This window comes from Mastomys coucha, unplaced genomic scaffold (genome assembly GCF_008632895.1).
Source record: "Mastomys coucha isolate ucsf_1 unplaced genomic scaffold, UCSF_Mcou_1 pScaffold6, whole genome shotgun sequence".
Lineage (NCBI taxonomy): Eukaryota > Metazoa > Chordata > Mammalia > Rodentia > Muridae > Mastomys > Mastomys coucha.
Window position 1 is genome coordinate 99700590 of NW_022196912.1, and position 12771 is coordinate 99713360.

General features: G+C 48.0%; 1 protein-coding gene across 6 annotated transcripts in view; it reads right to left on the reverse strand.

The window, feature by feature from the left end:
- Syndig1l (synapse differentiation inducing 1 like) overlaps nt 1-12771 on the reverse strand; it is a 25256-nt gene that overhangs the window by 7049 nt on the left and 5436 nt on the right. The window contains exons 2-3 of one of the 6 annotated variants that reach the window (XM_031356879.1): nt 1166-1267; nt 526-787 (exon numbers count right to left, since the gene is read on the reverse strand). The exons of 1 other annotated variant lie outside the window; for it this stretch is intronic. In XM_031356879.1, the coding sequence (XP_031212739.1) occupies nt 526-644 (119 nt within the window). In that variant the 5' untranslated portion in view covers nt 645-787; nt 1166-1267. Of the gene's footprint in view, nt 1-525; nt 788-1165; nt 1294-12771 lie in introns of all 6 variants that reach the window. 4 more of the 6 variants (XM_031356881.1, XM_031356878.1, XM_031356880.1 and 1 more) reach the window with 4 other exon arrangements.

Below are 12771 nucleotides of genomic sequence, written 5' to 3' on the forward strand. Positions count from 1 at the left end.
GAGCTGGAGAGAAGGGCACAGGTGATGTTACAGGTCTTGGGGTAGACGGAACTGGGGTTAGAGGAGGGTTTTTGTTTTGTTTTGTTTTTCCAAGACAGGGTTTCTCTGTATAGTCCTGGCTGTCCTGGAACTCACTCTGTAGATCAAGCTGGTCTCAAAATCTTCCTGCCTCTGCCTCCCAAGTGCTGGGATTAAAGGCGTGTGCCACCACTGCCTGGCTTGGGTTTATTCTTAAATCTGTGTTTAGCTTGCACAGGAGCTGTTTATGGCTACAGTTCTTAGCAGGGGAGGGAGCTTTCCCGGACCCCCAAAAATGTAATTTTAGGAGGAGCACTTTAGGCTAATCTGCTCTCTCTAAGATCAGCTGAGCTTGGGACGTTCCTGCAGATCTAAGGCAGAGCATCCTGGGTGCTGAGGTCTGCACCAGTGCCCCCAGCTGGAAGTTCACACATCCTCCGGCTCGGATCCTGGATGTACTGGAGGGCTGCCTTCCCTCCCTCCTTCCGCTGTCTGTTTACCCAGTACCTGGAAGGTTGGCCGAAGGGAAGAGGAAAACCACTGAGTATGTCTACAGCAGATCCACACACTCCAGCAGGGAGGAACAGATATGGAGAGAGGGGAGACGCAGCCTCCGGGACTTCCATAGTTTCGGGATGGTTCTGGTGAGACTTGCCCTGAGTTTTAGTCTGCAGACTTGGATTCCACCTCGGCTTTGATGACACTGGTGAACTGGCAAGACCCTGAGTTTCATCACCCAGAAAGACTACCAGGGATACACAGAGAAATCCTGTCTCAAAAAACAAAAACAAAGCCAAAACCAAAAAACAATAAAATAAATAAAATAAACAGATGATAAAAATAAAATAAATAAACAGATGATAAGCCCTGCCTATCCTGTGAGTTTGCCTTAAGGATCCACAAAGATGTCTGAGGTGGCAGGGTCCTGAAGATGATATATGGGAGAGTCTAGTTTTTAAATTGATTTATTTATTTTACATGTATGATACAAATACACATGTACATACAGCACATGCTTGCCTGGCACCCATGGAGATCAAAAGAGAGTGTCAGCTCGCCTGGACCTGGAGTTACGGATAGCTGTGAGTCACCATGTGGATGCTGGGAACTGACTTGGGTTCTCTGGAAGAACAACAAGTGCTCTTACCCACTGAGCCATCTGTCCAGCCCCAGAGGCTGTAGTCTTTATTTCTGGGCTTCAAAACTCGTCTTCACCCACTGGGGCCTTTCTGACTTCCCAGCTGCCATTCTGCTAATGATAGAAAAAGGGAAAGCCTAGGGAGACATTTCTGTTCTCAGAGCTGAGCTTATCTGATCCCAGCCCCAGTCCCGGCCCCCATCAAGCATTCACCATCAGCCCCTGGGAGGCAGTCATCTCTACATCTGCCCCCAGGGGACATGGGTGGATTCTGGAGAGATGGTTCTGGAATTTTCTGAAGACAGAATGGCTCCAGGAACCATGCCTGGGTAGTGGACCAAGAGGGAGTACACCGAGGAGAGGGGCATTGGGATAGGGACAGGGCACTGTGGGTGTGTCCCAGAGGTCTTAGGCTTCCCTGACTGATTGCATTGGGGAGGGCCTGGACTGATACCTACGTGAGGGGAAAGGGATGAGAAGAGGCTGCCATGGTGCTGAGCCCCTGAGAGTTCTGCACTGAACCTGGAGCTAGAGGAATGTCTAATGAAGAATAACGAAGCACAGCAGACAAGACATGTGGCCCAACAGGCCAGCTCCCGAGGCACAGAGGGTACAGGTGGTGCTGGGGTGTGGGGCTGCCATGTGCCTACGGGCCCTACTTAGACATAGCTCTGTTGTGAGTTCCGTGTGACTGTCACCCAGCTGTGACAGAAGCTTCCCAGTGTAGTGATGGGGCATAAAGCTTGGGTTAGGATGTAGGTTCATCTCTCAAATGCAGGGCCTCATTTCTCCTCCCTGGGAATCCAAAAAAAGCAAGGAGCCCTTGCACTACTGTGAACGGGAACAAGGCTCCTTCCTGATTGCAGGGAACCGGAGTGCCCCAGGGTCTATGCTTGGGCCGCTCTGGGGAGGGAGATTCTCAGCAGGCCAGGAAAAGCTTCAGAGCCCTGTGGCATCCTCCTGTCTCCAAGCAGATGTGCTCCACAGCTGTGGAGTTGGAGGCCACAGGAGCCCAGGGCTCGTGGGTTGGAGGTTAGGTACATTGGGAGCCCATTCCTGGTCTGTTGGCCTTTTCTGGCCTTTCAGGTTTCCCTGAGCTCACCCATGAAGGGTTGGGGGAAGGGCCCACAACTGTATGATTATGATTCTATAGCTCCAATGGAGCCCCACAGAAGGGGGTCCTGTTAAAGTAGGAGATAGGTGAGCACATTCAGAACCTAGTGAGGTACACCATCCTGATTTTCGGCCATTGCCCAGCGGGCAGGTTGACTGAGGTGAGAGAAAGGCAAAATATCTGCTTTGGGCGGAGAGACAGCAGAACCACGATGTTGGCTCTGCCTTCCCAGTTCCACCTATGTTACCCTAGTTCCTGTCTTATGCCTCCCGCAACAAAGGAGGCACACAAAGGTCCCAGAGGACCCTCAGTCTCTTCTCTAGATAGTCTTAAAGGATAGCCCCTGGGTCTATGGCCTCCAGGGTCTCAGCCAAAGCAGCGCTCTGCCTCTCTTCTTGTGGCTGAGGTGTACAGGGGCCTTGAGGAAGAGCGGGCAGCCCCAGGGCATTTAGAGCAGCTAAATACATCAAACTCACTCCTGTCCTAACCTCTATAAGCCTTGGCAAGTCTCTGCCCTCCCCCTAAAAGGGATCGAGAGATGCCTGGAGACCATAAGACCTGCTTTGTTTCCAGCCCAAAGCAGGCAGAAGCAAGTTGACTCTGGCTCACTCTCCACTCCTGTCAGGCTCTCTAGCTCAGACACCCAGCCGAGCCTCTGTAGTCCAGGCCCCTACAGCCTTTCCTGGAGTCCCTCCCTCCTTGTGCTCTGAGGGGTCCCTCCAGTCCCTCAGGCAAGGCTTGCCCGCTTCGAACACAAAGACGTGTAATTTTTACACGGCGAAAGAACAAGAAGTCACTTGAATGCCCAAGAACTGGAAACAAGTTCAGTAAATGATGGCATACAACCCGGTGGTAAAAGGCCTTTGAACAGGTTCACAAAGAATAATGACTTGATAAAACGCTCCTTGCCGATCCAATGAGAAGGAAGAAAAGCCATTGGTGTGTGCAGCCATCTCTACTCTGCCAAATGTCAACAGTGATTAGCGCCTGCCTGGGGGGAACACAGGTGATTTTTACTTTCTTCTTCATGTCCTCTTTTCCTGTTTCCCACTTCTATGTATGTATGTATGTATGTATCTATCTATCTATCTATTCATCTACAATGAATGTAAATGTAAATTTACTATTTACAATTCTAAATCAGAAAAAAAAAATTAAGAGCTTAGATTTCTTCTGAGCCAGATTACCTGAAATCCATCGAGGGCTAAGAGTTCCGTCTGGTTTGTGGCTGACCATATTAGAGCCCTTCCCTGCCCACACTCCTCCCCATACTTCTGCTTTGGAAAAGTCACTGGTGGGTGGTTACAGCCAAGAGTCATGAATCTTTATACAGCTCATGTCTACCCTCCCACCTCCCACCTCCCCCCACCCCCAACTACAAGGTCACTAACAGAGTTCAGGTCCTCATCCCAGGGAGTCCTTGGTGGAAGAAAAGATGGTGGGTCACCAAGCTTTCTGTGCCATTGATATGGCTGAGCCTTTGGGCCTGATCCTTTGATCTGCCTTTCTGTGTTCTTGTTCCCCAGAGCAGGAGACCATGGCAGAGCAGATCTCATGACTACCTGGTCTTACATTAGCTGAGTGTGCCTTCTAGACACTAGTGTGGTTGCTGGTGCCTGTGGGGTGAGTGAGTGTGTGTGTGCATATGCGTTTGTGTGCCTGCACACACATGTACTGTGCTCCAGAGGACAGGCATGAGAACGCCTGGGATTCTGAAGTTCCTATAAATTACACAGTTGGAGTTGTGAGTCTGGATGCTGCCAAACGGAAGTGGGGAGAAGGTGTCTCTGAGAAGGCCACACCCCTGGGTTGTCTCCTGAACTGAGAATTAGCTGAGTCCCGAGGTTGAAGCTTTGCATGCACAGACCAAAGACAGGAAACCATCCAGGGATTCCCCCAGAGTCCAATTACAGCTTCCTGTGATAGGTGCAGAACAACAGTAGACATCCTAATCCAGAAAATGTATGGGAGAGTTAGGAGAAGCTGACTGTAAAAACTCAGCTCAATCGTTCCCTGGAATTCTACTGGGAGCAGAACAATAACTCACACTTATTGAGCTTTTTACCATGTGCCAGGAACCAAACTGTTCTGAGAGCTCATTTGACTCTGTAATTCTGATGGGAGCACAACAATAGGGGGCGGCGGCTGAGGGCTTTCTCTTCTAGCTGTGACAGACTGTGAGTGTCAACGTTAAACTGCCAACAATAGCTAGGAAAGCTGGGGTGGGGAGAGACACGAGGAAGGCCTTGAAGAATCATCAAGGGTGCCAGGATTCAGGAGGCTGCAATACCAAGATCTCAGAGGAATGGGAGACCCAGAGAAGTCCTGCTCTTCACTTCGGGACCTTTCCTCCAGCCGTAACTTTTTTTTTTTTTTAAATGTAACTAGAGCTTGAACCTTAAGCATATTTGGCAAGTGCTCTTCCACTGGGCTATAGTCCCAGCTCTGTATTTTTGTTTTTCAATTTGTGTGTGTGTGTGTGTGTGTGTGTGCGTGTGCATGCGCGTGTATGTATATGTGTGTGTATATATGTGTGTGTTTGTGTATGCGTGTGCATGTGTGTGTACATGTGTGTGTATAGGTGCATGTACGTGCGCGTGTGCGTGTGCATGTGTGTATGTGTGTGTATATGTGTGTGTGTGTGTGAGAGAGAGAGAGAGATAGTGGGTTGCCTAGGCGTGTGCGTGTGCATGTGTGTATGTGTGTGTATATGTGTGTGTGTGTGTGTGAGAGAGAGAGAGAGATAGTGGGTTGCCTAGGCGTGTGCGTGTGCATGTGTGTGTACATGTGTGTGTATAGGTGCATGTACGTGCGCGTGTGCGTGTGCATGTGTGTATGTGTGTGTATATGTGTGTGTGTGTGTGTGAGAGAGAGAGAGAGATAGTGGGTTGCCTAGGCGTGTGCGTGTGCATGTGTGTATGTGTGTGTATATGTGTGTGTGTGTGTGTGAGAGAGAGAGAGAGATAGTGGGTTGCCTAGGCTACTCTTGAACTTTAATCCTCCTGCTTCAGTCTTCTGGGGATGGTGGGACACACCTGTGGTGCTAGCACTTGGGAGCTGGGGACAGGAAGACTTCCAGCTACCTAGAGTCTGAAGCCTACCTGGGCTAGAGACCTTGTCTCAAAAAAAAAAAAAAAAAGTTAGATTTACACCCAACTATGTCCTGTGTCAGTAACTATAGGGCCTGCAATGGAACAAAGATTGGCATACGTTTTAGTCCACTTAGGTGGAAGTCTAGCTGGATGAGGCGGGAGATGCCTGCAATCCCCGCAGAAGGATCAGGAGTTCAAGGGCATCCTCAGTTACAAATTTACTTCAGGGCCAGACTGAGCTTCGTGAGACCTTGCTTCCCCATGCCCCTCCCCAGACCCCATACACAAAAGGCCGATATTGTAATAGAAAGTAGATCAATGGTTGCTAAGGGCTGGGCAGGGGGAGGGCACCCAGAGGGTCCAAGGACTCTTTGAAGAGATAGGACGGTTCCCTATCTTGATTTAGGGGTGGTCACATGAGTGAATGTATGTATATGAAGTTTATATCAAATATATATAAATTTTAAATTAAAAAGGCAAATGCATTCTAAAAGAAGATAACAGAAGTGTGGTGGTGCATGCTTGAAATCCCAGCATGAGTTCTAAGTCCTTGCCAAGTGCTTCAGACACAGTAACTAACTCACTTAACTATCTTCATGCATGGGAAAACTGGAGCCCAGAGAGACTAACAGGTTTTCTAAGAATACACAGCTGGTGAGCGGTAGAGCCTGCTAAGTCTGTCAGGCCAGAATACATGTATTTAACTACCAAGCAGATAGATACCTTGTCGACCAGGAGGTGTGTGTGCATGCCTCTGTGTGTGTGTGTGTGTGTGTGTGTACATGTATGCATATGTGAGAACATGTTGACTTCCGTGTCAGTTCTTGCGTTCGCCCTGTTCACAACAGAGTTGGTTTGTCACTCGACTCTGTGTCTGTCCCACTAGCTGACTTGAGAGCTGCCCAGGACTCTCCTGTGTCTGCCTCCCATGTTCCTGGAGGAACACAACACAAGCTGTACATGACAGTTCTGAGTTCTGGGGATCTGAGCTGAGCTCTGGCTCAGCATGGCTTTATCCACTGACCCACCTCTCAGTCCCCTGTTTGTTTCTGAGACAGGTCTGGAGAAGTTGCCAAGGCTGGTACGGAACTTGTGATCCTCCTGCCTTTGCCTCCCCCAGGGCCAGCTCCATAAACTGTATCTTAAAACCTTACAACAGAGCCGATGTGGGGGCACATATCTGTACTTCCAACATTCAAGAGGCTGACACAGTAGATTTGTGAGTCCCAGGCCAGCCTGAGCTACACTGAAAGACTCTACAAATGAACAAAACAAAGAGCAACAAAGCTGATTATTATTGCTTCCTACTTCTCATTCAAGAAAACCAAAGCCCAAGAAGGTTAAACCCTGTCTCAGAAGAAAAAAAAAAAGATGAGGAAATTTGGGGTGACTTGGCAGCCCAGGGAGGAAAATCTTTGGCAGCCTGGATTCCAATAAATCCAGAGCTATTATTGAGGGTCCTGGACTATCAGCCACCATCTCTCAGTGTGTTTGGAGAGGTGCTTTTAAAGCAAGAAAGAAACACCAGGACTTCTGAGTGGTGGTGCAGAAGACTAAACAGAAGTGATTACAGTCCAGGGAAAAGGTAAACTCTTTAAGAACAGCACCAACGGCACCACCTTCCGTCAGTAACACATAAACCGCTTGGCCAGCCGTGACGAGCTCTGACTATGGCAGCTGTTGGTAGAAGGCTTATGCCAGATTGATGGCTTTTGGCCCTGTAAGCAAGAAAGCCACTAAGTGAGCTTGGTGCCGTTAGCTGGAGCTTGCGAAATCTGCCAGAGAAGGGAGAAAGACAAGGGCAAGGTGAGCTTGAGCCAAGGAAAATGGAGAACATGGCTTTTTGTTCATTTCAGCTCAGCAAACTTAACACAATTGATCATCTCCAACGCCGTTGTCTCCATCAACTCCTCATTTTTCCCAGCTGCTTTTGGCCGCTGTTTGTTTCTTACTGGTCACATCTGGTCCAAGCTAACCTTAAATCACCAGGTAGCAGGCCTGGAGGTGGTGGTGCATGCCTTTAATCCCAGCACTTGGGAGGCAGAGGCAGGTGGATTTCTGAGTTTGAGGCCAGCTTGGTCTACAGAGTGAGTTCCAGGACAGCCAGGGATACACAGAGAAACCCTGCCTCGAAAAACCAAAAAAAAAAAAAAAAAAAAAAATCACCAGGTAGCTGAAGCTGGCCTTGAACTCCCGACATTGGTCTCTACCTCCTGAGTACTGGGAATATGAGAATGCACCATCACGCCTGCCTCTAACACTTCTTAAAGAAGCTGTAGTCTCCTTCCCTTGAAAGTAAAAGTGTAAGATGGCAAGATGGCTCAGTGGGTAAAGACGTTTGCTGTCAAATCTGATAACTTGGTTCAATCTCTGGGATCCACATGGCAGAAGAGAAAAACAACTCCTGAAAGTTGTCCTCCAACCTCCACGTGAGAGATAGCATAGACATCCCTGCCTCCTACCCCAAATAAAATTAATACCACAAAAATTTAAGAATCAATCAAATCAAGGGGCTGGACTTGTGACTAGGTTCATAGAGTAGTTTACCCAGGATGCAAGAAACTCTGGGCTTGACGTCAGAACTTCATGAGCCAGGGTGGTAATGCTGTAATCTGAGCACGGCAGAGGTGGAGACAGGAGGGAAGATCAGGAATTCAAGAGGATCCTTGGCTAGTCTGGGATACAGTACCCTGTAGCTATGTGACAGAGTTCTTGTCTAGTGGGCACAAGGACCCAAGTTCAACCCCCAGCGTCACGAGAAGAGAAAGCTACTGCAGAAAAAAACTGGTTGCCAAACTTAGCAGCAAGTACTGTGACACTGTGCCAGAGTGTTTCCATGCCTGCCCCTCCTCTTGGTCTGAGAGAGCTGAGACATGCACGGAACACAGCAGCAGTGATGGGTGACTTGGGAGGCTAGCCTACAGAAGGCTGCATGGCCTTCACCTTCAAGGGACACTCCCTAGGAACCTTGAGCTGTCCTCTCGTAGCACTTGGACTGTATGTGACCACCATGCCAGAGAGGCTATGTGTGATGTGAGTAGGGGCTCCAATCGACAGACCCCGGGGCTGTCCTCTCTGTCATCAGTAAGACACCAGGCATGAGAACTAAGCTGTCTTGGGCTCTCGGTGTGTGCCCATCTGTTGCCAGGTGAGCTCTGTCAGTACCACATGGAGTAGATGAGTGCACAGCTAGCTCTGCCTGACTGAGTATCTGACCCGGCAAAGTCACGGATATGATGAGGTGTCTGTTGTTTAAGCCGCTGTGTTTTGGGGGTGGTTTAGGGAGCGATAGACATCAAGGACATCCTCCTTGGTGTCTTTAAGCCTTTCAGTCTCTGTCTCCATCTCTTCTCCACTTCACAGCCATGTTTCTGGGAAGCTCCGCTCACATGCTTTAGCTCACAGCTTAAAGGCCACTTCCTTGGGAAGGCTCTCCCTACATCCTCCGTTTAGCTTTTGGTTCCCTGGTTATCGGCACTCCACTGCTCCACGTTCTTCCTCTCAAAGTGCTTATCACAGTCTCTATTTATATACGTGTGATTCCTTGATTAGTGTCTTTCTCCCTCACCAGATTGTGAGCTCCAGAGGGGTGGAGACTGGATATGTCTTGCTCATCCATATATTCCCTTGCTTGATATATAGTAGGCACTCAAGAGAGAGCCTCATGAATGAATGATGGAATTCACAGGCACATGAGCTAGCTGTACTGTGTTATACTGAGGCTCCTTGGTAAGAACAGACTTTCTAAGGCCACAGAAATGGATCAGTGATTAAAAGCATCTGGGCACGGTGGCACATGCCTTTAATCCCAGCACTTGAGAGACAGAGGCAGGCAGATCTCTGAGTTCAAGGCCAGCCTGTTCTACAAAGCTAGTTCCAGGACATTCAGGGTTACACAGAGAAACTCTATCTTTAAAAGTACACAGAGAGGAGGATGGGTGGGAAGGGAGGGAAGGAGGGGGGAAGGGGAGAGGGAGAGAAAGAAAAAGGGAGAGAGAAAAAGAAAAGGGGAGAGTGGGGCTGGAGAGATGACTCAGTGGTTAAGAGCACTGACTGCTCTTCCAGAGATCCTGAGTTCAATTCCCAGCAAACACATGGTGGCTTACAACCATCCGTAATGGGGATCCGATGCCCTCTTCTGGTGTGTCGGAAGACAGTGACAGTGTACTGACATACATGAAATAAACAAATAATTTTTTTTTTTTTTTTGAGACAGGGTTTCTCTGTGTAGCCCTGGCTGTCCTGGAACTCACTCTGTAGACCAGGCTGGCCTCAAACTCAGAAATCTGCCTACCTCTGCCTCCCAAGTGCTGGGATTAAAGGCATGTGCCACCACTGCCTGGCTTAAATAAATCTTTAAAAAAAAAAAAAAGAAAGAAAGAAAGAAAAGAAAAAGAAAAAGAAAAAGGGAGAGAGAGGGTTCAAGGGCTCTGAAGCCTTCTTCTGGCCTCCATGGGAACAACGCACACAAGTGCTGCACAAACATACATGCAGGCAAAAAATTAAAATGAAAAGAAAATACTTTCTAGGATCTGAGCTAGAGGGCATGCACCTGCCAGAGACACACTCAGCTCTCCACAATAGACATGTCATCTTGGGCAGTTACTTCAGGTCACTTCTCAGGTTCCAAAAATAGACAGGGAGCAGCACCTGCTGTGGGGAGGGGTGGGGAGGGGTATATAGTACAGAGTAGCCAACACAAGGTTCATATGGAAGGCGGGAAGCTGTGCAGCTGCACACTGAGGTAAGGGACCTCTGTCCTGAGATGGCGGGAACTAGGAAAGGCTTACAGCGGGTGACATGGGTCCTGAAGATTAAATGGAAGTCTCTTAGGTGAGAAAATAAGAACAGGACATTTCTCAGAGGAAACCAGCGATGGTGGTTGGCGGTAGGGAGGGGAAGCCAGCTGGTTTGGCTGATGGGAGGAAGCAGGTAAGGTGAGAAGGCCTCCTACACCTACAGGCGAGTCGTAGTGAACCCAATGGGCACAACCGGGTATAACATGACCTTGACTGTGTTCTAGAACACTCTGGATGACACCAGTGAGTGGAAAGGCTGAGGGCTGAGTCAGAGTGGAGACTAGGAGCCCTGTTGAGAGAGACCATTCATTGGTGAGGGTCTGAGAGAAGGCTCGGGGGCTAAGAGCATTTGCTGCTCTTCCAGAGTTTCCAGCACCTACAACAGACAGCTCACATTGCCCTGCAACTCCAGCGCCAGCAAATTTGTACCCTCTTCAGGCCTCTATAGGCCTCTATAGGCATCTGCACACACAGACACATACACATACATAAAAATGACTCTTGGATGGGAGGAGACTGAAACTACGGGCCAGAGTGTAATGTATACTTTTTAAGTTCAGCATAAGAAAGGCAGAGAGGCAGGTGGATCTCTGAGTTCAAGGACAGCCCCATCTACATAGCAAATTTCAGGCCAGCCAAAGCTCATAGTGGGACCTTGCTTAGAGAGGGGGTGGAGGGTCTGCTAGTATAGCTTTGATTTTAGTCAAAATAAATAAGATACAGAATCAACCAATAGTGAGTACAGAAAGAGAATATGTTATATAGCTTGGTGTGGTAGCTTATACCTGTAACTATGTTAAATAAAATAAGGTATGGAAGAAAGAGCAGAAAACCAAATACTGAATGTTCTATCTCATATATGGTAGCTTAAAAATAGTTGATGTGAATGTAGAATTGTGAGGTATTAGAAGCTGGGAAGGGCGGATAACATTTGAAATGTAAACAAAGAAAATATCTTGGCTGGAGACATGGCTCAGCGGTTAAGAGCACTGACTGCTTTTCCAAAGGTCCTGAGTTCAAATCCCAGCAACCACATGGTGGCTCACAACCATCTGTAATAGGATCTGATGCCCTCTTCTGGTGTGTCTGAAAACAGCTACACTGTACTCATATAAATATAATAAATAAATCTATAAAAGAAAATTAATAATAATAATAAAAGAAGCTGGGAAGGATAAGAGAGAATAATTTCCCACACTCCACCACAGAGTTGGATGATTACAGTTCATAATTACCCACCACGCATTTAATAAAGATCTAGAAGAGAGGTCTCCAAAGCTCCAGACAAGGAATGATAAGGAAATACATACTGAACATCACAACATGTTAATGGAAAAAGAAGGAGGGATCGAGGTGAGGGCGTGGTGGGGCAGAGTGGAGGGAGAAGAAGTCATATATGAAGAGTGAGGAGTCAGGAGGCCCTAGTGTGGTTGTGGTTAGCCAGAAGAGAGAGGATGGAGTTCCGAATAACTTCAGATTTCTGGCCAGGTAAAGACTGGTGTGAGAAACAGAGAGGGAAAAGCTACAGGGATGCTCCTGGTTCAAAAGGGCAGGAGGGTATAAAGACTAGTTCTGTTTCTTCTTCAGCTTAGGGCCTGGAGGGACAGCTCAGTCACGGGCTGTGCTCTCTGTGCGTGCATAAGGACCAGAGCTCAGATCCCCGATACCCACATAAAGAGCAGGGCCTAGTGTCGAGTCTGCAAACTTAGTGCTAAGGAATGGACAGGGCCCAAGAGCTCAGTGGAAGGCAGCTTAGCCTAGCCAGTGAGCACCAGGTTCGGTGAGATAACTTGTTTCAAAAAATAATGTGGAGATGAACTGAGGAGAATGCCTGAGGAGAATTTGGGCCTCCATGTGCTTTTGTGCATACCCAAACACACTTGCATGCACACGCACAACACATCATGAGCATGAGTATGTATATACACACACACACACACAGAGAGAGAGAGAGACAGAGAGAGAGAGAGGCTTATCCAAATAGCAAGATGTGTGACTATAAAATAATAAAATAGCCAGGTGCAGTGGGACATACCTTTAATCCCAACAGTCAGGAAGCAGAGTGAGACAGAGCACTGTGGTTTCAAGGCCACTCAGGGTTACAAAGGGAGACCGTGTCTCAAAGAAAAGAAAATAAGAACAAAACTAAAACAGAATGACATTTCTGAGCTAAAAAAAAAAAAAAAAAAAAAAAAAAAAAAAAAAAAAAAAAATCCCAATAGATAGAGCAGATTATCCTTGATGAAGAAGCCTTTGGGATCCTGCAGCCCACCACGAGAGGTAAGGGCAGCTCCCCCTCGCCTGAGCTGCCTATGGAGAAAACAAACCGTGCTGCAGGGGAGACCCAAGCCCTACGTTCATAAGTAAAGCTGGACCAAAAAAGGATAAAGGAAAACAAGCACAGCACAGTAAAAAGAGGATGATTTAGGAACAAAGGATGACCGAAGGAGATTGCAGAATCATTCAAATTACAGAAAGGAGGCTCACGACTTTTAAAAATCACAATCCTGCCGGGCAGTGGTGGCGCACGCCTTTAATCTCCGCACTTGGGAGGCAGAGGCAGGCGGATTTCTAAGTTCGAGGCCAGCCTGGTCTACAGAGTGAGTTCCA